Source organism: Schistocerca americana, chromosome X (genome assembly GCF_021461395.2).
Source record: "Schistocerca americana isolate TAMUIC-IGC-003095 chromosome X, iqSchAmer2.1, whole genome shotgun sequence".
NCBI classification, from domain to species: Eukaryota; Metazoa; Arthropoda; class Insecta; order Orthoptera; family Acrididae; genus Schistocerca; species Schistocerca americana.
In genome coordinates this window covers 583,279,744-583,303,529 of record NC_060130.1, presented here as the reverse complement: position 1 = coordinate 583,303,529, position 23,786 = coordinate 583,279,744, and the positions used below count along the sequence as shown (strand labels likewise).

At 39.9% G+C, this 23,786-nt stretch overlaps 1 protein-coding gene across 1 annotated transcript in view; it reads left to right on the top strand.

The window, feature by feature from the left end:
* The window catches only part of LOC124555229 (glycine dehydrogenase (decarboxylating), mitochondrial), a 316,302-nt gene that overhangs the window by 236,740 nt on the left and 55,776 nt on the right, over positions 1 to 23,786 (top strand). Inside the window, exons 10-14 of the mRNA XM_047129086.1 lie at positions 10,476 to 10,649; positions 12,553 to 12,737; positions 12,943 to 13,144; positions 14,534 to 14,650; positions 14,740 to 14,885. Coding sequence (XP_046985042.1) covers positions 10,476 to 10,649; positions 12,553 to 12,737; positions 12,943 to 13,144; positions 14,534 to 14,650; positions 14,740 to 14,885 — 824 coding nt within the window. The remainder of the gene's footprint in view (positions 1 to 10,475; positions 10,650 to 12,552; positions 12,738 to 12,942; positions 13,145 to 14,533; positions 14,651 to 14,739; positions 14,886 to 23,786) is intronic.

Below are 23,786 nucleotides of genomic sequence, written 5' to 3'. Positions count from 1 at the left end.
AGTGATTTTCTGAGAAAGCATTCAGTACAATTTCGGATGATGTTCTATGCCTGCCACTGGCTTTAAACATATAATTTTTCCAGCATATTGAGGGTAGATTGAAGTCGCCACCAAATATAATTGTATGAGTCGGGTACCTATGTGAAGTGAGACTCAAGTTTTCTTTGAATTGTTCAGCTACTATATTTTCTAAGTCAGGGGGGTCAGTAAAATTATCCAATTAATAATTTAGTCCGATTGTCATCTACTTCTGACAGCAATAAATACACCACCACCAACTTATTTAATCTATCCTTTCTGAACACTGTTAGGTCATTTGAAAAAATTTTGGCTGAACTTGTTTCCGTCTTTAGCCAGCTTTCCATACCTATAACTATCTGAGCTTCAGTGCTTTCTATTAGGGCTTGGAGCTCTGGTTCTTTCCCAACACAGCTACAACAATTTACAACTGCAATACCAATTGTTTCTACAACTACGTTACTGTGTTTCACCAGCCCCCTTTTTGACGGACACCCTTTCTGTAGTTTCCTGAGACCCTTTAACCTAAAAAACTGCCCAGTCTGTTCCACACAGCCCCTGCTACCCATGTAGCTGCTTCCTGTGTTAATGGACTTATGACCTATTAAACAGAACCTGGAAACCCACCACCCGATGGTGCAAGTCAAGGAATCTGCAGCTTACTCTGTCATAGAACTGATTGAGCCTCTGATTCAGATGCTTCACTCAACTCTGTACCAAAGGACCACAGTCGGTTCTGTCAACAATGCTGCAGATGGTGAGCTCTGCCTTAATCTCACAAGCAAGGCTGGCAGCCTTTACCATTTCTGCTAGCTGCCCGGGCAACCAATAAATCCTTTAGGCTCCTCTTAAACTGAATTTCGTTATTGAAAATCTGTTTCTAAATAATCGATACTTTTCCAGACCAAAGAAAAGTGACTTTAAACCTTTATGCAAATTATTGTTATCTCTAGTACTGATTACACGAACTGATCTGTTGGTTCAAAATAGTAATGTGTTATATATGACAAGTTTCATTAAGGAATAAATATGTTGGAAGGCAGTAGTTAGTATCATCAGGTCCTTGAACAGGCCTTTGCATTACATTCTTGAATTCATTCTGTAAACAGAATTCACACTATAAATAGTTCATATTACACACTTTATGGCTTAAAATACTTCAGTTTGGCTTGAAGAGTTAGCCTACCTCAAAAAATAATCATGTATCATATTATCAAAAGGAAGTAAGTGGAGTATGTTTGCTTCTTTATTTTATGTTACACATGCCTGACAGTGTGGTGTTTATAGAGGTTCTTGGTCTTCCGTCTAGCTTTCTACTTTATTCTGCTTTTTAAAGTGTCCATCTTCAACCAGAGAGCAGTCTCAATGACACATTTTTCATCACTTGAAAATATCATGACACTTGTATCTGTATGATATTCACTTCTTACAAAAATCAGCTGTCTTAATTTTACTGATGGTGAGTTCTAGTCCCAGAGATTCTGTTTTCTATGTGCTTTTGGATTTCTGCTTCCAGTTGCCATCATATTTATAAATTATTGGCAAATATTAAATTTGTAGAATGCTTCCCATATTATATCATTAATTACAACAACGCAGTTGAGTGGTGATAGATGGCTTCTTTGTTTAGCACCATTCTTAATTTCATATCAAGTCAGACTTATTCAGTTGGTCTGCATGCAGTTCTAAGTTTCTTGGCAGAACTGCCTTATCTTAGTTTTGAACTTACATGGTACTTCCTTATGTCTTACACATTCCATTACACATCTGACTGATACATAGCTCATGCTTTCTCAGTGTGTAATAATTGTGTTACTGCTGCATTATTAGTGAAAAATGAGACCCATGATTCGTCTATTTGATCTAAATTCATGCTCTTTTTCCTCTAGCTTGACTTCGATAACTTACATTAATCTATTCTCCTCAATGGGCTTGTGTATTTTTAATGTGTAATATAAAAGTTTCTTAGGTATTGAAGTGATGATGCTCTACTTCAGTTATATAGAGACCATATTCTCAACTCTGTATATCCACACTAAAGCTGTTATGTCCAGTACAAATTACTTTCACTTCCATTGGTAACTGTTACCACTTCCAGCCTACCTAGATTGCTTGATGTGTTGATTAGAGTATTTGAAGATCTTTGTCCATATCATAACATTTTCTGAAAGGAGTTCAGAGATGTATCAAACATTGTTCTCCACATTTGCAATATTTCAGTCTCACTCTCTCTCACTTCTCCATTTGTAAGCTAGATTGTTTTGATTGATTCACTAACACTTCTCATTCTTCACAGTATTCTAGCACAGTTTCTTGTTTCATTCTTCCCTGGTAATATGCCATCATTCTGCATTTATATTTCATGGCTGAAACTTGTTTGCTGTGGTAATTGACCAGCTGTTAGTGTTTGCTTGCGAAGTGGGAGGACCAGGCAGTGGGAAATTGAACATCATTTTTTGCAGTAACACAACTTGTTAGAGCTCTCAGTGCTACATTAAATAGGTCAACAAAGTAACAATTTGACAATACAATAACAAAGAACAGCTGCTTCAGCAGTACACAATAGACTCGCTCCCTAGCAGCACATTGGGAGACAGGATTCAAACCCCAGTGCCATCCACTAGTCTAGATGTGCCACAGCACACACTGGTCATGTAATGCAAGTGCCAAACACTTCTTGAACACATATACAAGGTATCTTAAAACACCTGCAACAAATGCAAATACAAAGGCCAACTCGGACAGTTAATAGACCAAACAATTCAAAAATGTGAATGAATTGTGCAGAGTTTGAATAGTACCTTTTTTTAAAAAAAAGAAAAGAAATAAAGAAAAGAGATCTGATTTAATGTGATGACAGAGAATGAAATCAAACCCCCTCATTGAAATAACATAGTATGATGGAACTAAAATAATAGGTGAGTGCAAAGTTTGCAAGGTAACACCCCATGCCTACAGTTCAATGAATGAACAATAACAGTTTGGTAACATTCAAGGAAATTTGCAAGCAAACTACATTTTTTTAATGCAAACACAATTTGCTTATCAATAAGCAGAACATGATTAGTGATACAAATTATTTATGCCACATGAACTAGTCTTGGCCCAGAAGTTAAGTTGCATATGAAAGTCCAGTTAACAAAACAACAGCACAATTTGAATAACCCTCAAAAAATATTATTAAGAAGTGACAACAAGAATAAAATTCATTAATAAATGTGAACCATGAGTTGCCGAATTTTACGACAGATCGAGACACTTGATCTTTTAATCTTACAAATTAATACTAGTTCAGCCGAACAACACTTAGAGACCCAGGTTAGCATGACTGACACAAGGGTACACAGTTAAGAGTATTAATAGGTGTCAGTCTTACAATATACCAAACACAGGTAGACAGTGATGTATAATTATTTAATTCATTTCACACAGAAAGCAGCCAAGCAAAAATGATTTGATTAGTTCAAAATTATGCTCACCCAGCATAGTTCTTTGGCAGGGGCCTGCTGGTGGTAGCAGACTCACAAAGGTGGTGTGGCCATACTCTCACAGCCGATGGTTACCTTCTGTGTGAGTTGCTTCTCACATGACCTTTCATCTGCACCTCAGCTGATGGGCGCTGCTCTGATGTACTGTGGGCATCCGTGTTATCGCCCATACTCGGAGACCAAGTCAGGCTGCATGACCATTCACCAAATGGAGAACTCCCTGCCTTGGCTCTTAAAGTTGTAGTGCCAGTATGGTCATGCCTGTACTGCTCCTCTCACCCAATGGCACTGTGGCCTTGCATTCCACACATCCTGCACACTCGCAGAACATGGGTGGCAAACTCTGGACCCAGTCAGAAAAAGTGGACTCAGGCAATGACAGATTGTCCTCTTCAAGCGAGCATGCCATACCCTAGACAGTCACTGCTCAGTCTCCTGTCAAACTAAGAGAGCTCAGCACATGCCATGTGTACCCTAGTGGAAAAAAAAAAAAAAAAAAACCACCACCCTCAACCCCAAGGATGAGGTTTACAAATTGCAACAGAGATCACTTCTAATTATAATCACCAGCCTTAACGTGACTTAGATGCATTTCCTGGTTCCATCCAGTTGAAGGATTCTCAACTGGGAGAGTTACTGCAGTAAGCACCTTGAGCACATGACACAATCTTATAAAATGGAGCAACAACTTCCCAGACACCTTTTTATCAGATGAGGTGAGGCATAACCTCCAAAATCCATATGAAGTCAGAGTCCCCAACCTTAAAACCTCCTGGACACCAGCCTTCGTTATACATACCATTTCTCTCTGGTGAACATGCTCTATATTTAACTTGGCCCTTCTCCAGTTGTCCTGAACGACTACCTGAGTAACCTTTCTTGGCAGTAAATTATTGTCTGACCAGAGATTGGGCAATGGTGAATTCAAGGAATAAGAAAATACTAGGGCAGCTGGTGTTATCTTATGAGCTTCATGACTTGCAGAGTAGAATGCTAAATTCAACCAGACCACGGAGTGATCCAATTTCGTCTGGGAATTGACACAGAAGATAATCACTTCAGCTTATAAGTACCCTTTAACCCTCTTAATGAAGGTCATCTGGAGATAATATGATGTGGGGGTGGCATGAGACTTTCCATGTTGGAATCAGCATTGCGGAACACCCTCGACACAAACACCAGAGCTGTATCACTAATTAGTAGCTCAGGAGGCCAAAACAGAGAAAAAATTCTTGTCAAATACTGAAAGCAGACTTCTGTATTGCCTCCGTGCCAGGCATGAACCAAATAAAGTGAAAAGGTGTCCATGGCTACAAAAATATATTTGTGCCCCGCTAGGTGGAAGGCAATGGTCCTACATACTCAATGAATAGCTTGTCCATGGATGTTCACCACAGGCGGACTGGAGAAGCCTGCTCCAACCATTAGGATTAGTTTTGGCATTATTGCAAGCTTGGCATTTGCCAGTCAACCTCTGGACATCCTTATGTAAGGACAACCACATTATAGCTTCTTTGATGTTGTGGACTGTTTTACAGACTCCCAGGTATCACCCTACAACAGACTTGTGGTAGTATGTAAAGACTGCTGAACTAGTTCATGGGGAAGACAAATTTTTAACCTTTCAGCCCTCCGTGTAAAATAACAGAGTGATCCCTTCTGCAATTTGTAGCCCAGTAATTCCTGTCTTGCCATGAACTTCTGCATAACTGGCCCTAAGTCAGAGCCTGACTCTTGTCATTCATGCAAATGACAAATAGGGAAGCTGTTTCAGTCAACACTGTGAATACACCACACACTTCCCCCAAAATTCAAGAGAAAATGGGTTCTTCCCCTCCATCCTCAAACATCCAACTAAGGGCATCAGCCACTACATTTTCATGCCCCCTAATGTGCCAGATAGAAAAGTGAAATACCGAGACTTGCACCATGCAGAGAGTGATCCGGCCTGTCTTATCAGACATGCTAAGACCCAACTACTAGCCTGATTGTCCGTTTTGAGCAGAAACTCCTGGTGTTCAAAGTAGAACTTAAATTTCTTGAGGCCAAAAAGCACAAGAGCCTCCAACTCATAGATTCAGTGCTTGTCCTCTGCTGGGGACAGGGAACTCAATGCATATGCGATAGGGCAGCACTGTCCTGCTCCTGCTCCTGCAACAGTACAGCCACTTCATCAGAGTTAAACACATCAGTTTGAACAACAAATGGCTGCTCAAAGTCCGGAACTGGCAGGACTGCGTCATTACTCAGTACTAACTTCAAGGCATCAAAAGCAGCTTGTTGGCTGTCAGTCCATCTAAACAGTTCACCCCTCTGGCGCAACTGGTTTAAGGGAACAGCAAGTTCAGCAAACTAGGGGACAAATTTTTTTTAAAAAATTTGCACATACGAACAAAGTGGGCTATGTCCTTCTTGGTCTTGGGTGGTTGGAAACTGTGAATGGCCTGGGTGGATGAATGATCAATATTAATACCAACAGTGGAGAGTAATGATCTAGGAGCGAAATTTCCTAGTGGCCAAATTGGCCTTAGAAGGCTTGATGGTAAGTCCCGCCTCCCGTAACCTCATCAGATCTTGCTGCATGTATTCTTGATGTTCAGGAAACAATGTACTATACATGAACATGTAATCAAGATAGTTATAAACAGACTTAAGCTCAACATCACCCAAAAAAGAATCCTGGAGCCTGGACAAAACTGTAGCTCTGGCCGATAAACCAAATGGCACTCTTAAATTCGTATAAATTCCATTTGGTCAAAATATCTGTGACCACTTTCCTATCTTCCACAACTGGAATTTGACAATATGCCTGACTGGAATCAAGCACTGTAAAATGTCATGCCCCTGAGAACCAGGAAAAACTGTGCAAGTCAGGCAGATGGACAGACTTCAAAATGACATTATGGTTAAAAGCACATCAATCGACAACCAGCCTACAGCCTGACCTGTTCCCCTTAGTAACCAAGAAGATTTGAGAGGCATGTAGTGAAGTGGACACCCTAATCACTCCACTGCGCAACATATTCTCCAAAAGTTGAAGTAGGATCTTCATCTTGGGAGGATATAATATGTAGGACAACTACCATACAAGGGTCTCTCTCTTATTGGTCACTCCCAATTTGTCACTCAAAATATCAGAAAATTCCTGCAAAATTCAAAGCAGGGCTTGTGCCCCCACTGGCCAACAAATTGGCAATGTCAAACCCTCTGGACCCAGTAACCACACTATACACACCAGGTAAGCTAGCATGCCACACAACCTAAATTTTTGCAGCAACCGGAACTTAAAATGAAATTGCCTCTCAACATAATCCAAGACTCAACTTGTTTTCTGAGCAAAATTGCAGCCCCGTGAGATTCAGAGGCCAAGAGTAATTGCCAAATTTACAATAAATACTCAACAAACCAACTAAGGGTAATGGCTGACCATTGAGTGTCCTGTAACCCTGCGAAATGGAATGCAAGTCAGAAAAGTAAGTCCTTAAGTACAAATTATAATTTAATAAGGAATCACTGCTGCCATATATAGCAAGACACAGACTGGTCCATTGTTAAGAGAGGCATGTGCAAATGGAAGGTGATTATTTACTACTGCCCTCACCTTATTACAAGCTCTGGATAAGATGTGAGAAGAGTGGTGCACTATCCTATCATGGAATCAGCTGTTTACCAGTTTCTTCCACTCAGCATGACACTGATGACCAAAATGTCCTGGCAAGCCACAATTATAGCAACTCAACTTTACCAAACTAATGGTTCTTGCCAGAGCACCTTCACTGGTCACCCCTTCATGTAATTAGCTAGATGCCTCCATCTGAATGTGCCTAAGGTTGGCCTGCCTAACACCTACAATACTGGTAATTCGAGGATCCAAACCACTGCATGTAGCTGGCCTCTCAGCATACAAAATCCATGAGCAGTTCTGTGGTTTCATACCTTACAAGATGTTTTGCAATGACTTCTGATACCAAAAGCTGAATGATGAAAGGCTATGGTCACCACGCATATTTCAGATACATATTCAATCAGTCTACCCTCCCTGCTGAACAAGGGGAAAATATTGATTAATCATATCACCCTTCACCCTAGCTGACAACCTTTCTCTTAAAATCCTCTCAGCATACAAAATCCATGAGCAGTTCTGTGGTTTCATACCATACAAGATGTTTTGCAATGACTTCTGATTCCGAAAGCTGAATGATGAAAGGCTATGGTCACCACGCATATTTCAGATACATATTCAATCAGTCTACCCTCCCTGCTGAACAAGGGGAAAATATTGATTAATCATATCACCCTTCACCCTAGCTGACAACCTTTCTCTTAAAATCCTCTCATGCAGCTTGCATAGGGATGTTCAGTCCAAACAACACTAATCATTTCAACTATGGATATCCGACACAGTAGATATAACAGCTAGAAAAATACATCACAGGAAACCTTAAAAATATCCACCTGCCTTTCCAAGGTTACTGAGAACCATAAAGAACTTATCAAACTTCCAAGCTGTTGTATACTGTTGATGGGAATGTTTTCAGTGCCCCAGAACAAGGTAAAAAGAGTATTCAGTAATTTAGAAAAGTGACACACTATACCCCACAAACATTCTCGCATCCCATGTTAGGAGAGTAACGGCCTAGCTGCAGTGGATACACCAGTTCCTGTTAGATCACCAAAGTTAAGCTCTGTCGGGCGTGCCTGGCACTTAGATGGGTAACCATTTGGGCCGCCATGCGCTGTTGCCATTTTTCAGAGTGCAATCAGCCTTGTGATGCCAATTGAGGAGCTACTCGACTGAATAGTAGCGGCTCCAGTCAAAGAAAACCATCATAATGACCAGGTGACTGGTGTGCTGACCACACTCCACATCCTCAGCTGAGGATGAAATGGCAGTTGTATGGTCCTAATGGGCCACTTGTGGCCTCAAGATGGAGGGCTAATAATAATACGTTAGGAGAGTCAACTGTATTTTCCAGTAATAATGAACAGTCTTTCTCATTCTCCCCCAGGTTTCCACCCTACTCTAACATACTAAATCTCATATGAAATTGCATGACCTTATCCTCTAAATTATTAACATCTAATTTCTGCTGGGGATTGCTGATAATAAGACTTAAAGCTTTGATGTGACAGAACCAATGTGTAACTTGAACTTGCACACTATATACCTGCACACATGAGGGATTGCTTGCTTCTAAAAAGGAAATGTTCTGCTCATATTTTGAGAGAGAAAAGGCATAGTCATTAAGAGCTATATTCACCTCACCAACTTGGGCCACAGCAACCTGCAACCCATTCACTGCCACCCCACATAGCCATGCACATAGCTCCACAATGCTCCCTTCTTCTGGCTGGCCATGTATACAAAGTTTGTATTGTAACTGCTCCTTTCTAAGACAGCCCCCCCCCCCCCTCCCCCTCACCTGCCCCAGCACTCCCCTGGCATCCATGTTATCACCACACACACATTCAAATGCACCAAGAAAGAACAATTAGCCAAAGAAAATTTTCCCCTAAAATACCCACCAAAAATTTTTACTTATTACAAATGATGCTCAATTAATTAATTAACTAATTAGCCCTCCTCCCAAAGAAACCATGCTCTGCTATGAAATGATATGTGTCCAGCTGTTAATGGTTGCTTGGGGGTTTGGTAAACTGGACAGTGGGAAATTGAACGTTGTGTTTTGCAGTAACACAATTTAATAGATCTCCCAGTGCCACATTAAATAGACCAACAAAGTAATAATTTGACAATACAATAACAAGGGCAGCTGCTTCAGCCCTACATAATAGGTCTGCTCCCCAGCAGCACATTGGAAGACAGGCTTCAAACCATGGTGTCATGCACTAATCTGGACATGCCACAGCACACACTGGCCAGGTAACGAAGGACCAAACACTTCTCTACCACATACAAAAAGTACCTTAAAATAAATGCAACAAATGCCAATGCACGTCCCAACCCAGACATTTTACAGACCAAACAATTTAAAAATGTAAATGAGTTACTTGGAGATTGAATACTACCTCTCAAAAAAAGATTTGCTTACCAATAAGTAGAGTACAATTAGCAGAACAAATTAGGAATGCCACACAAACTAGTATTGGCCCAGAGGTTAAGTTACATATTAAAGGCCAGTTAACACAATAACAGCACAATTTTAATAATCCTCAGAAAATATTAGTAAACAGTGACAATCAGAATAAAACTTATTATTAAATGTGCACCATGAAAGGCTCAACTGTACCACATATTAAGAGACAGGATCTTTGAATCTTTGAAATTAATATTGGCGTAGCCAAACAAGACTTAGAGTACTGGCTTAACGTTGCTGACAGGGGCACACAATTCAGAATTTTAATAGGTGTCAGTCTTACAACATGCCCACCACAGCTAGACAGTGAAGTGTAATTATTTCTTGCATGAGCTGCTCCGCACACGACTCCTCATCTATGCCTCAGTGTATGGCAAGCTGCTGATCCGACATACCACAGGCTACAGTGCTATCAGCCACCCTCAAAGACCAAGTCAGGCTGTGTAGCCATTTGTCAAACTGAGAACCTCCTGTCTTGGCTCCTAAAGACAGGTTGACAGTATGGTCATTCCCATACTTCTCTGCTCACCCAACTGCACTCTGCCCTTTTGTTCCACACCCCCAGCATGCTTGTGGAATACGGGCAGCAAACCATGGCTCAGTCGGATGAAGTGGACTCGGATGACGACAGACGGACATCTTCAAGCAAACATGTCCTACCTCAGACTCAGTTGCCCCTCAGTCTCCCATCGTGCTAAGAGAGCTTGGACTTCATCATGTATGCCCACTAGCGGCGAATGTTAATTAGTAAATAATGAGCAAGTGAGGTACTTTCACTTTCTTTTTGAATTCACAGGTGTGAGACTATATTTTTCTGCAAAAGTCAAATGATGTTGACTGGAATAAAATGATATATCTTCTACAATTTCAGGTATCCCAGAATACTGCTGCACTAAATGGAATTCTGCAGTCGGACTTCAGACGAACATCACCATTTTTGACACATCCTGTCTTTAATGAACATCATTCTGAAACCAGAATTGTCCGTTATATGAAATATTTGGAAAATAAAGACTTGTCACTTGTTCATTCCATGATACCACTAGTAAGTAAAACTACTTTGTAGCAGTATGTTTAAATGCTACTATTAATACCAAGGAAAACTGGTGAGAAAATTTGAGAGAGATTAGTACTTGAAATGTATTTTGTGGTATGTAAGAAATTAAACATAAAACTGTGTGTCAGTTTAAGTCTTCCTAATAGTCATGAATGAAAGTATGGGGTTAACTACAAGGGTGGTATGGAAAGTTCTCAGAACAGAATAGAAAAAAGTACTTAAATCACTGAAACTTTTTTATTTTTCAATGTAGTCTCCTTGTAGATTAATGCACTTGGTCCAATGATGTTCCGGTTCCTTGATCCCATCTCAAAAATGAGTTTCCTCCAGGCCTGCAAAATAGTTGTCAACTCCAGCTATCAATTCTTCATTTGAAGTGAATCTTTGTCCACCAAGAAAAATTTTCAGATTTGGGAAGAGATGGAAGTCTAACAGTGCCATATCAGGTGAATAAGGTGGGTGTGGCAACAATTCATAGGTTAGTTCATGTAAATTTGCCATGGCAACGGCACATGTGTGCGCGTGTGCATTGTCTTGATTGCAGATGACTTTCTTCCTTGCTAAACCTGGCCTTTTTTCAGGTGTCTTTTGTTGCAGTTTGTCCAAGAGGTTAGCATAGTATTCTCCAGTAATTTTCTGCCCAGTGGGGAGATAATCTACAAACAGAATCCCCTTCACATCCCAGAGCACTGATGCTGTGACCTTTCCTGCCTTTGGTGGCAGAAAATCAGCATGTTTCCACTGCTGTGACTGTTGTTTTGTCTCTGGGGTATAGTAGTACATCTAAGTTTTATCTGTGGCCACAAACTGGCACAAAAAATCTTGTTCATTTCTCCAAACATTGTTCCGATATGTCCATTCTCATGCGTTTTTGATCCAGCGTCAAGAGTAGTGGCACCCATCTTCCAGATATTTTTTTTCATTTCTAATTCTTCAGTTAAAATGTGATATACCCTCTCAGGTGACATCTGATGAGCATGAGCAATTTCACACAATCTCAATTGGCGATCCTCCGTGACCATTTTGTGTACTTTTGCAATGATTTCTGAAGTAGTGACACATCTTGGCCGACCACTGCGTGGATCATCATCTAAGCTCTCCCAATCAAATTTTAATTCATTTATCTACTTGGAAACAGAATATGAAGGAGCAGAGTCCCACAGTGTATTCTGGAAATCAGCATGAATGTCCTTTGCTTTCATACCTTTCTTTATGAAGTACTTAATCACTGTTCAGATCTCAATTTTTTCCATCTTCGCAAATCACTACACAGGAACAGCAACAGAGCCACATCACTGCCATGGCTCTCTTCCAAGAGCACTGAAACGGCATGAGTTTCCAGACAACAGTCCAACGAATATCATTTGAACAACTCTTTGCGCTAACACTGACCTCTCATGGTGATTCCGAGAACTTTTCAAACTACCCTCGTATGTGGCATGCTATTATACAAAATACTTTTGGTAGGAAATCAACACTGATAGTACTGTTATATTTATTCAAGAAAATTCCTATAAGGTATCACACACTTCATAGTGTGACTACCTATGCTGAATTTTTATCAGTTGTGATTTCAGAGTGAACAATTTTGAATGTTGGTTAAGTATAAAGGAATCAGAACTGGAAGGAATGGGAGTGTTTACTTTTAATTTGGTTCAGCTTATGTAAACGAGGACAAAATTGGCCTTGGCATTCAAGGGAACCATTCTAGTATCCAAGTTAAGTGATGTACATAGCACGTTTCAGCAAAATACTAAGGTATCAGTAAAAATTGCCAACAGGCAACAGAAACAAAATCTGGAACACATATAAAGCCGACAACACAAGCTTAATATTTTAATGATATTTATAAATTAAGGACTAGCCAGGATCTGTCTTTTTTTTTTTTTAGGGATCATGTACTATGAAGCTAAATAGCACAACTGAGATGCTGCCTTGCAGTTTTCGTAACTTCACAGACATTCATCCTTTTGCACCACTTGACCAGTCCATTGGGTACCAACAGTTGTTTGAAGAACTGCAGAAGGACTTGTGTGAAATAACTGGATATGATCGGATTTCATTTCAGCCCAACAGGTTTATTATTTACTAAAATTTAATATACAGTTAAAGCAAATTGCACGATTATTAAATGTAGAATTTAATTAACTTTTTTAATTGGCCATATCTTTAATTCGGCAGAATTCAGATTATTTCTTGATAATCATTTTTTTCATAAGTATTTCTCTCATTTCTCATATAAACAAGTATTATCAATATCTTTATGTGTAAACAATTTCAGTGGAGCTCAAGGAGAATATGCTGGTCTTCGAGCAATTAAAGGCTACCATGAAGCTCGAAATGAAGGACATCGTAATATTTGTCTGATACCTGTTTCTGCACATGGAACAAATCCAGCATCAGCACAGATGGCTGGCATGAAAGTTGAACCAATAAATGTATGCCGTGATGGCAGTGTTGATATTGATCATCTGAAAGCAAAGGTCAGCCACAACAGTGTAGCCATAATATGGTACTTTAGTTTAAAGTAATTATTGTTAAACATTCAATTATTCCAGTCAGGTTGCCCAGGGCAATCCCACACTTGTCTTTGCTGGTCATCGGGGCTCAGTTTGAAGCAGCACTCATCAGTGAAGACAATTCTACTCCAGTCAATGAGATTACAGGCTGAAGACATGTCTGGAAATTCCCTGGACAGTGATGGGTTACCAACCTGACTGTCACCCACTATACAGCCCAACAACCAGCAGTGATGGCCTGGGACACCATTTCTTTTCATAATAGAACCCTTGGGTTGTCATCCAAAGCACCCTTACAGCACAGTGGTACGCCAATGATGATCTATGCCCAATTTTGTTGCCCTTCATGGCAAACCATCTCGGGCTTACATTTCAGCAAGATAATGCATGGCCAGCAAGTTCTCTCCTCCAATCATCACAGGATTCTTGTGATCTAATGTGCCAATTGGACAGAATTTGTCACGATATCCCTCAGGAAGACTTCCAACAACTCTGTCAGTCAATACCAAGCCAAATAATTGTATGCATAACAGCCATAGGTGGACCAACATGTTATTGACTTTCTCAGTTTGTGAATCTCTTTCTTTTGAATAACTCATCCAGTTTTTCTAAAATTGTGATCATTTGTTTCTCTGTACATGTACATCATATCTTCTGATTTACATCCCATTCAGATGATTCCTTTATGATGTATCATTTAGTTTGTCTTGGAGTGTAATTTCATGTGTTTATATTCAGCATGACTCAAAAAACTTTTATTTATGACCATAAATTTGAAATATAGTTTTAGTAACCATAATTTTCCGTTCAATTTCCTGAATACTTGATAGGTCTTTCAGAATAGCGAAAAACTATTTATTTTTATGATATAACACAGAAATGCCTATTTCAAAATATGTTGCAGTTGTCTAAGTATTGTTCGATTTTTTAATTCGTAGGAAAGAAAACAGGTATTAGAAGATACAATATTTTTTATGAGCATTATTCTTTAATGGCTTTCATAACAGTTAACAGTTAATCAACAATAATTTGTTCACCCCTTCTTGTTAGTACCTACAATAGTTAATTTTATCTGCTGGTTGTGTGTTATTGTCTGTGTGTAATAATGTTACTTATTTGCATTTAACTCTCTGTAAGCACTCTTGGTACACTTTATGCCTTGTTGTATATGTAGGTGTCCTGGTACCTACTCAACAATTTACAGACTCTTTGTGCTTAGGCCATTGTGGAACAACAGTGGGGTCAAAAAATATTTAGCAGAATAATTGCAATTTATTTAATTTACTGTAATGTTTTAATTTTCTCATATTGGATGGAGTTTTAATCTACATTTAGTGTCTTGCACAATTTTAGGTGGAGAAATATCAACACAATCTATCATGTTTAATGATCACATATCCATCAACAAATGGTGTGTTTGAAGAAACAATTGCTGATGTTTGCAGTTTAATACATGAACATGGTGGCCAGGTAAAAAAGAAATGTTCATGCTGTGTCTTGATTTTCAGTGCATTGTGTAGTGATATTGAAGATTTCTTGTTTTCTTGTCCCTCATTCAGGTATATTTAGATGGAGCAAATATGAATGCCCAGGTTGGTTTGTGCAGGCCTGGTGACTATGGTTCTGATGTTTCACACCTGAATCTGCACAAAACGTTTTGCATACCTCATGGAGGAGGCGGTCCAGGAATGGGTCCAATAGGCGTGTAAGGAATATATAATACATGTTTCAACACTTAAATTTATAGGATTTCACATGTCATTGAATTTAATCATCCAACTTTTCTATTTGTGACTTGTTTCTCAGGAAGAACAACTATGACTCTAAAAAATGAAAAATATATGATTATAAATATTAACAAAATAGTTTTCAGTGTGAGACTTCTTCAAAACATGGTATGTTTCTCATAAAATGTCACCAAAATCTAAAGAAATCAGGTAATTTGAAATTGCTGATCTAAAATTTGTATGCTAGTGGAACAGAGCACAGGAATGCACAGAACCAGGGCATGCTTCCAGAACACACTTGCTTATTTCCCAGATACATAACAGTTAGTGAAAATAGAGGACATTATTGTGATGAAAGTAAGTTGTGCATAATCAATTTGCTAGAAAAAGTCTGTGATAGCATACTAGCAGACTTAGTAATTGACAGTCATTTCATATTTCTGTTGACTTTCACTTGATGCTTACATTTTGGTAAGGATTAGTATGGTAGTAAAAGCTAGTTGTCAATCTTTGACCACTTTGAAGCCTTATCAAGATCCGACTGAATAGCTTTTTTCAGACAGTACTTCATTATAGATACCTGAATCACCTGAAAAATTCTGAGGTTACTGTTAAGATTGTATGCCATGTCATTAATATATGACTTAGACAGCAAGGGTCCCATCACACTTCCCTGGGACACAAAATTAGCCTATTTCTACATCCAAAATAACATGCAGCGTCATCCCTACTATGAAATTCTTAATCCAGTCATAAATTTGGTTTGATACTTCATATGACCATATGTTTGTTAATAAACATCGGCACCGAACTGAGTCAAGTACTCTTCAGAAGTAAAGGACTACTGCATTTACCTGACTGTCTTCATCCAGTACTTTAAAGACGTTGTGCAAGAAAAGTGTGAGTTCGATTTCACATCATTGATGCTTGTCTAATCCATGTTGGTTGGCATGGATTGGGTCATGATGTTCGAGGTACCTCAAAACATTTGGGCTCAAAATATATTCTGGTATTCTACAATGTACAGATGTCAGTGAAAAAGGATGGCAGTTTTTTGGATTATTTCTGTTACCCTTCTTACAGAAGGCATGATTTATGCTTGCTTTTAACTACAGAGCAAGGTTTTTTATTGGAGGGGTCTATACCATGTTATGGATAACACTGGGACTAATTCAGTGTCATGTTCTGTATAGAATCTGATCAGGATTCCATCAGGCTCTGGAACTTTGTTCCATTTTAGCAAATTCAGCTGTTATTGACAGCACTGATACTGACATCTTTATCACTCACCTTTATTGTGGTGTGAGAATTGATGGGGTTGGCAGAAGAAAGTGTTAACCCGCAATTTAGGAAGGATTAGTATGGTCACATTGTCTGTTGTGTCTCTGAATGAACTACTTGCTGCTACCAAGTTTGTCCAAGTGTACTGCTAGGAAACAGCTGTGTGCTATATAATTTGTTTTGTCTTATTTTATTTATGTTCTTGTTGATGAATGAACCCAAACATGTAATACACGGCAACTCAAAATATACCCTTCTAGGTTAGCACTTTCTTCCACCAACCCCTTCAGTTAAACTGGTGTAGTACTCAAGGATTTTCCTTTGTAAAAGTACACTGACCCATCTCCATAGCCAGGTTGCTAACACATGCTAGTGCAGCAGTGCTAGACTTAGAGTTACACCATTTCAAATCCTGGTGGAAAATTTTCATTGCCAGTATTTGGTCAGCAGTTGGCGGTGTAAAGTTTTGATAACTAGTCTTTGTGCCAATGTCATAGATTAAATTCCTAATCTAATCTCACCTCACCTCACCTCACCACAGTGTCTCTTGAAGTGAGGGTGTGTGATACTGTTGATGGTGATCTGCTGATAAGAACGTTAAATTTGGCGGCCCTCCTTGATGCTGTTCGAGAGGAGTGGGCATGTCCTGGCACTGGGATTTACCCTCTCCCTACTCTTCGTCCACAACAACATGAGCACAACATTATACTGTACAGGCACTCATCACAGTCATCCAATGACACAGATAAGCTCTTGGTATGTCATAAAAGGCTGGAGAAGGCAATGGCAAACCACCTCCACTATGATCTTGCCTAGAATGATTATGTAGGATTCATGCATCTGCTTCCTTACATCCAATTCCTGAGTATGGGACTACTTTTGACTAAAAGAACATTTGAAAGTGGAATTCAAAATTTCTGCTTTTGCTGTGTTACCCTTAATTACAGTTCCTGCATCATGTTGGTGCCAGAATTTCGTTTGATTTTGTGAAATGTCTTTCAATAAGATTCTGCTATAATAGTCACTGGAGACATCTCACATTGCTCTTTTGACAGTCAGATGTGTGCTGTGTCAGAGCAACTGTTATACTAAACATTTAACCAGTGTAAAACTGTATTATTTGCCTCTACACTATCTTTTATCCTCCAAATTGACTCAAAAGTAATCAAAGTGGGTGGTTTGTTGTAAATCAGCATGCTAACTGCTGTATACTGCTAGTAGTGTGTGTGAGTGTGAATGGACTGAGTGTAGTCTTGCCAGGCATAAGTACTTAAATCAACTGTCAACTTCATCAGCATGGGCCGGCCACTAGAGACTGCCTGTAGGAAGCATTCACATGGCATTGTGTCAGCTGCACTGTCTACTGGCAACTCAGGCCTATATACGTGTGGAGCAGTGCTGACTCACTCTCATTATGTTCTTTTAGTTTGTACCACTCTTATCAATTGTTCTGTGTATTGTGTATGTTGCAACTTCTGTATGTGTCTTGTGTCTTCTTACTTCTAGAGCTATGAGAAGCTTATTTTCATTATTGTTCAGAGGTTTATGAATAAATCCATATTTGTGTTACTTAATTGGTTTTGTGTATTAATAGGTTACTATATGATTAGCAACAAGTTTGGAACAGTTCCACATGTGCAGTCTTTAAATGCGGTTTCATCAGGTTCAGTCATTATGGACTCCATGCAACCAGCTCTGATTGAACAGCTTACTTCAGCAGTGACCACTTTGTTGGCTTCCATTAACAGACAGTGTACCTTGCCACTGATCTATTCATGGATAATGATTCAGTTGAGGATCTGGAAGCTTTCAAAAAAAGACTAAGATATCGTATTTTGGATTTTGGTGTGGCAAACTTGAATGAAAAGCTTTATTCCTCTCATGGATCCCACCTAAGGTGTATCAATTACTGTGTCCATTTGCCCCTTTACGAGAACCAGCAGCTCTCACTTTTGACCAGACATGCAGTTTATTGTCCAACTACCATCACAAATGAATTCATGTCATAGTGGCATGAGTTCAGTTCTACCAATGCTGCAAGAAACCATAGCAGTCAAACAGGGCCTGGGCAGCTGAACTTCATGGTCTTAGCTGTAAGTACTAATTCATTACTGATGCCCATAATGACTCTTATGCAGACTGTATGTTGTGCGGCCCAATTATCTGCATAACTCCAGACAAGGAAGTGCTTCATAAGGCTTTACTCTGTAAAAACCACCCACAGGCAAAAGTTTTGCAAATAGCAAAACCTTTTGAGGTATCTCAGGCAGCAGGTGACCAGACTGAAGCATGGGGTTATGTGGCAGTAGTGTCACAAGATGTGCCTACTAGGGCAACAAATAACTTGCGTGAGGATGTGGTAGTAAACATGGAGGCCCAGCACCGAGCAGACAAAGGCCAGCCCAAGCAGGTGTAACCATCTCAGCACCAGCATCAACATTCTCTGTTTCCACCTTGTCCTTTGTGTTTTGTCCAGCATGAACATTTAGTGTGCCCTAAGTGCTGGGCTACTTTTAATGCTTACCAGAAGAAAGGCCACACTGCCTCCGTGTACCATTTGCCAAAGGGTATGGACATGGATATAAACTATGTGACTCCAATGCCTGAGCCTTCTCCAAAGTTGTTTATTGAGTTAAGTGTTTTTTGCCAAGTGTTTTGGCTACAGATCAACACAGGTGCTGCAGTGGTGTTATTGAATTCTCAAATGGATTTGAGTTTAGACTTGCCACCATTGACATCAGTCATGTAGAAGCTGGTCAGTTATAACAAAAAGAACATAATGCAGCTGGGACAATTTATGGCATCTGTCTCTTACAAGTCTGTGGTTTGTTCCATTATATTTTTGGTGGTTGCTGATGGTGGTGGCGTTCAGAACTCCTTCGGAATGGATGCATTTCAGGCATTTGGATTTTCAGTCATCAACAAAGTTCACCTTGTGTTTGGTCAGGTACCATATTCTCAATTGGAAACACTGATTGAGGAGTTTTTGCACTAGTTTTTGGAGGGTATAGAGTGTGCTATGAATTTTCCTGTTCATATTTCTTTGAAATCCATGACTCGGCTTCATTTTTGTTATGCACATCCTATGCCTATCGCCCTGAAAGATCAAGTGAGAGCAGAATTTTACAGACTTCAATCTCTAGGGGTGGTGTAACCTATTTTGGCTAGTGAATGGTTGTCTCTGCTGGTTGTAGTTCAGAAGCTGTCAGGGAAACTTCGCCTCTGTGGTGACTTCAGTATTACTGTCAACGCGTAATCGATCTTGGATACTTATCCCCTCACATGCTAGGATGAACTGTTGGCAAAAACATCAGGTGACCAGTACTTTTCTAAAATTGATAAGTCTGCAAAGAGTCTCATTGAGTTCTGGTTTTGAATACTTCTTTGGGTCTCTATCAATATTTGTGCCTTCCTTTGGTGTGGCTAGCACCCTTGTTATTTCCATTTATTTTAGAGCAGTCAACTGTGGCTGTCCTGGGTTGTATTAATTATCTGGATGATATTGCTGTCACAGGCTCCTCCTTGGCCGATCACTTGAAAAATTTGCACACTTAGTCTGCAGGCTTACAGTATAACCTCACAAAATCTCAGTTTTTTCAACCTTCTATTGTTTATTTGAGTTTAAATTTCTCACTGTTACATCTATGCCTGGTCCCTCATCCATGAAGGAGCTTCAGGTCTTCCTAGGGAAGATAACCTACCTACCATAATTCCTGCCAGAGGTGGCCATATTGTCTCACCCGTTACATGCCTTGTTATGCAAGAATGTACCTTTTTGATGGAGCCCACATTGCAAATGTACTTTTCAAATGTTAAAACCCAAACTACTTTTGACCCCTTGTTTAGCTACATTCTCTCCAGACTAGTACATAGTTTTGGTGACTGATGCCTCATAGTATGGCCTCAGCATAGTCCTAGCACACCAATATGCTGTTGCTTTCACCTCTAAATCTCTCTCTCTCTGGCCCACCAGCATTACTTTTAGGTGGAAAAAGAGGCTCTTGGCACAGTCTATGTTCCTGTGGATGCCGATCCCAACTTTGATCATGAAGAATTGCTTTGCTTCCTTTTTGATGCTTAAATGCAGGCTGTGATTGAGGGTTTCCCAATTACAAGCTCACACATAGCAGCTGCCATTGCTGTGGAACCATTCCTCCTCCAGACAGTTTGGTTTGCTCAACAGGGCTGGGCAGATAAACAGCCGGGTTGGGCTTCAGACCCCCTGTGCAACTATTTTTCCTTGTAGTATCGCTTCTCTGTTTTTGGTGGTGTTTCGCTGTTATCCACAGAAGATCTCGTTCCTAGGGTAGTTATTCCCACTGTGTTATGGTACCAAGTTCCACACCTTCTCCACCAGGGCCATTGGGGAGTTTCACGCACAAAACTGTTAGCTAAGAGACATGTTTTTTGACCAGGGATTGAGGGCAAAATTGTGCATTTTGTTGTGACTTTTGAGCAGTGTGCCCAACAACACAACTCCCAAAGTGTCTCGGTTCCCGTAGCCCACTCCATGCCACCCATGGGAATACATTCATGCAGACTTTGCAGGTCTCTTCTCGAATTCCTACTGCGGATGCATTTTCCTGGTACCCCTTACATTCTCTGGTGTGCATCAGTGTCAGCTGACATCACAGTTCATACTCTTCTGAGAGTTTTCTCTATTGAGGAATTGCCTTGTACCTTGTTGTTGTTGTGGTCTTCAGTCCTGAGACTGGTTTTATGCAGCTCTCCAAGCTACTCTATCCTGTGCAAGCTTCTTCATCTCCCAGTACTTACTGCAACCTACATCCTTCTGAATTTGCATAGTGTATTCATCTCTTGGTCTCCCTCTACGATTTTTACCCTCCACACTGTCCTCCAATGCTAAATTTGTGATCCCTTGATGCCTCAGGACATGTCCTACCAACCGGTCCCTTCTTCTTGTCAAGTTACACTTAAATCTATACTCGATGTTAACAAGTTTCTCTTCTTCAGAAACGCTTTCCTTACCATTGCCAGTCTACATTTTATATCCTCTCTACTTCGACCATCATCAGTTATTTTCCTCCCCAAATAGCAAAACTCCTTTACTAATTTAAGTGTCTCATTTCCTAATCTAATTCCCTCAGCATCGCATGACTTAATTTGACTACATTCCATTATCCTAGTTTTGCTTTTGTTGATGTTCATCTTATATCCTCCTTTCAAGACACTGTCCATTCCGTTCAACTGCTCTTCCAAGTCCTTTGCTGTCTCTGGCAGAATTGCAATGTCATCGGCAAACCTCAAAGTTTTTATTTCTTCGCCATGGATTTTAATACCTCTTCCGAATTTTTCTTTTGTTTCCTTTACTGCTTGCTCAATATACAGATTGAATAACATCAGGGAGAGGCTACAACCCTGTCTCACTCCCTTCCCAACCACTGCTTCCCTTTCATGCCCCTCAACTCTTATAACTGCCATCTGGTTTCTGTACAAATTGTAAATAGCCTTTCGCTCCCTGTATTTTACCCCTGCCACCTTTAGAATTTGAAAGAGAGTATTCCAGTCAACATTGTCAAAAGCTTTCTCTGGGTCTACAAATGCTAGAAACGTAGGTTTGCCTTTCCTTAATCTTCCTTCTAAGATAAGGCGTAAGGTCAGTACTGCCTCACGCGTTCCAACATATCTACGGAATCCAAACTGATCTACCAGTTTTTCCATTTGTCTGTACAGAATTCGAGTTAGTGTTTTGCAGCTGTGACTTATTAAACTGATAGTTAGGTAATTTTCACATCTGTCAACTCCTGCTTTCTTTGGAATTGGAATTATTATATTCTTCTTGAAGTCTGAGGGTATTTCGCCTGTCTCATACATCTTGCTCACCAGATGGTAGTTATTTGTCATGACTGGCTCTCCCAAGGCCATCAGTAGTTCTAATGGAATGTTGTCTACTCCCGGGGCCTTGTTTCGACTCAGGCCTTTCAGTGCTCTGTCAAACTCTTCACACAGTATCGTATCTCCCATTTCATCTTCATCTACATCCTCTTCCATTTCCATAATATTGTCCTCAAGTACATTGCCCTTGTATAGACCCTCTGTGTACTCCTTCCACCTTTCTGCTTTCCCTTCTTTGCTTAGAACTGGGTTTCCATCTGAGCTCTTGATATTCATACAAGTGACTCTCTTTTCTCAAAAGGTCTCTTTAATTTTCCTGTAGGCAGTATCTATCTTACCCCCTAGTGAGATAAGCCTCTATATCCTTACATTTGTCCTCTAGCCATTCCTGCTTAGCCATTTTGCACCTCTTGTCGATCTCATTTTTGAGACGTTTGTATTCCTTTTTGCCTGCTTCATTTACAGCATTTTCATATTTTCATCTTTCATCAATTAAATTCAATATTTCTTCTGTTGCCCAAGAATTTCTACTAGCCCTCATCTTTTTACCTACTTGATCCTCTGCTGCCTTCACTACTTCATCCCTCAGAGCTACCCATTCTTCTTCTACTGTATTTCTTTCCCCCATTCCTGTCAATTGTTCCCTTATGCTGTCCCCGAAACTCTCTCTAACCTCTGGTTTAGTCAGTTTATCCAGATCCCATCTCCTTAAATTCCCACCTTTTTGCAATTTCTTCAGTTTTAATCTACAGTTCATAACCAATAGATGGTGGTCAGATTCCACATCTGCCCCTGGAAATGTCTCACAATTTAAAACCTGCTTCCTAAATCTCTGTCTTACCAATATATAATCTATCTGATACCTTATAGTATCTCCAGGGTTCTTCCATGTATACAACCTTCTTTCATGATTCTTGAACCAAGTGTTAGCTATGATTAAGTTATGCTCTGTGCAAAATTCTACCAGACGGCTTCCTCTTTCATTTCTTACCCCCAATCCATATTCACCTACTATGTTTCCTTCTCTCTCTTTTCCTACTCTCGAATTTGTCACCCATGACTATTAAATTTTTGTCTCCCTTCACTACCTGAATAATTTCTTTTATCTCATAATACATGTCATCAATTTATTCATCATCTGCAGAGCTAGTTGGCATATAAACTTGTACTACTGTAGTAGGTGTGGGCTTAGTGTCTATCTTGGCCACAATAATGCATTCACGATGCTGTTTGTAGTAGCTTACCCGCACTCCTATTTTTTTTATTCATTATTAAACCTACTCCTGCATTACCCTTATTTGATTTTGTATTTATAACCCTGTATTCACCTGACCAAAAGTCTTGTTCCTCCTTCCACCGAACTTCACTAATTCCCACCATATCTAACTTTAACCTATCCATTTCCCTTTTTAAATTTCCTAACCTACCTGCCCGATTAAGGGATCTGACGTTCCACGCTCTGATCCGTAGAACGCCAGTTTTCTTTCACCTGATAACGACGTCCTCCTGAGTAGTCCCCGCCTGGTGATCCAAATGGGGGACTATTTTACCTCCGGAATATTTTACCCAAGAGGATGCCATCATCATTTAACCATACAGTAAAGCTGCATGCCCTCGGGAAAAATTACGGCTGTAGTTTCTCCTTGCTTTCAGCCGTTCGCAGTACCAGCACAGCAAGGTCGTTTTGGTTAGTGTTACAAGGCCAAATCAGTCAATCATTGCCCCTGCAACTACTGAAAAGG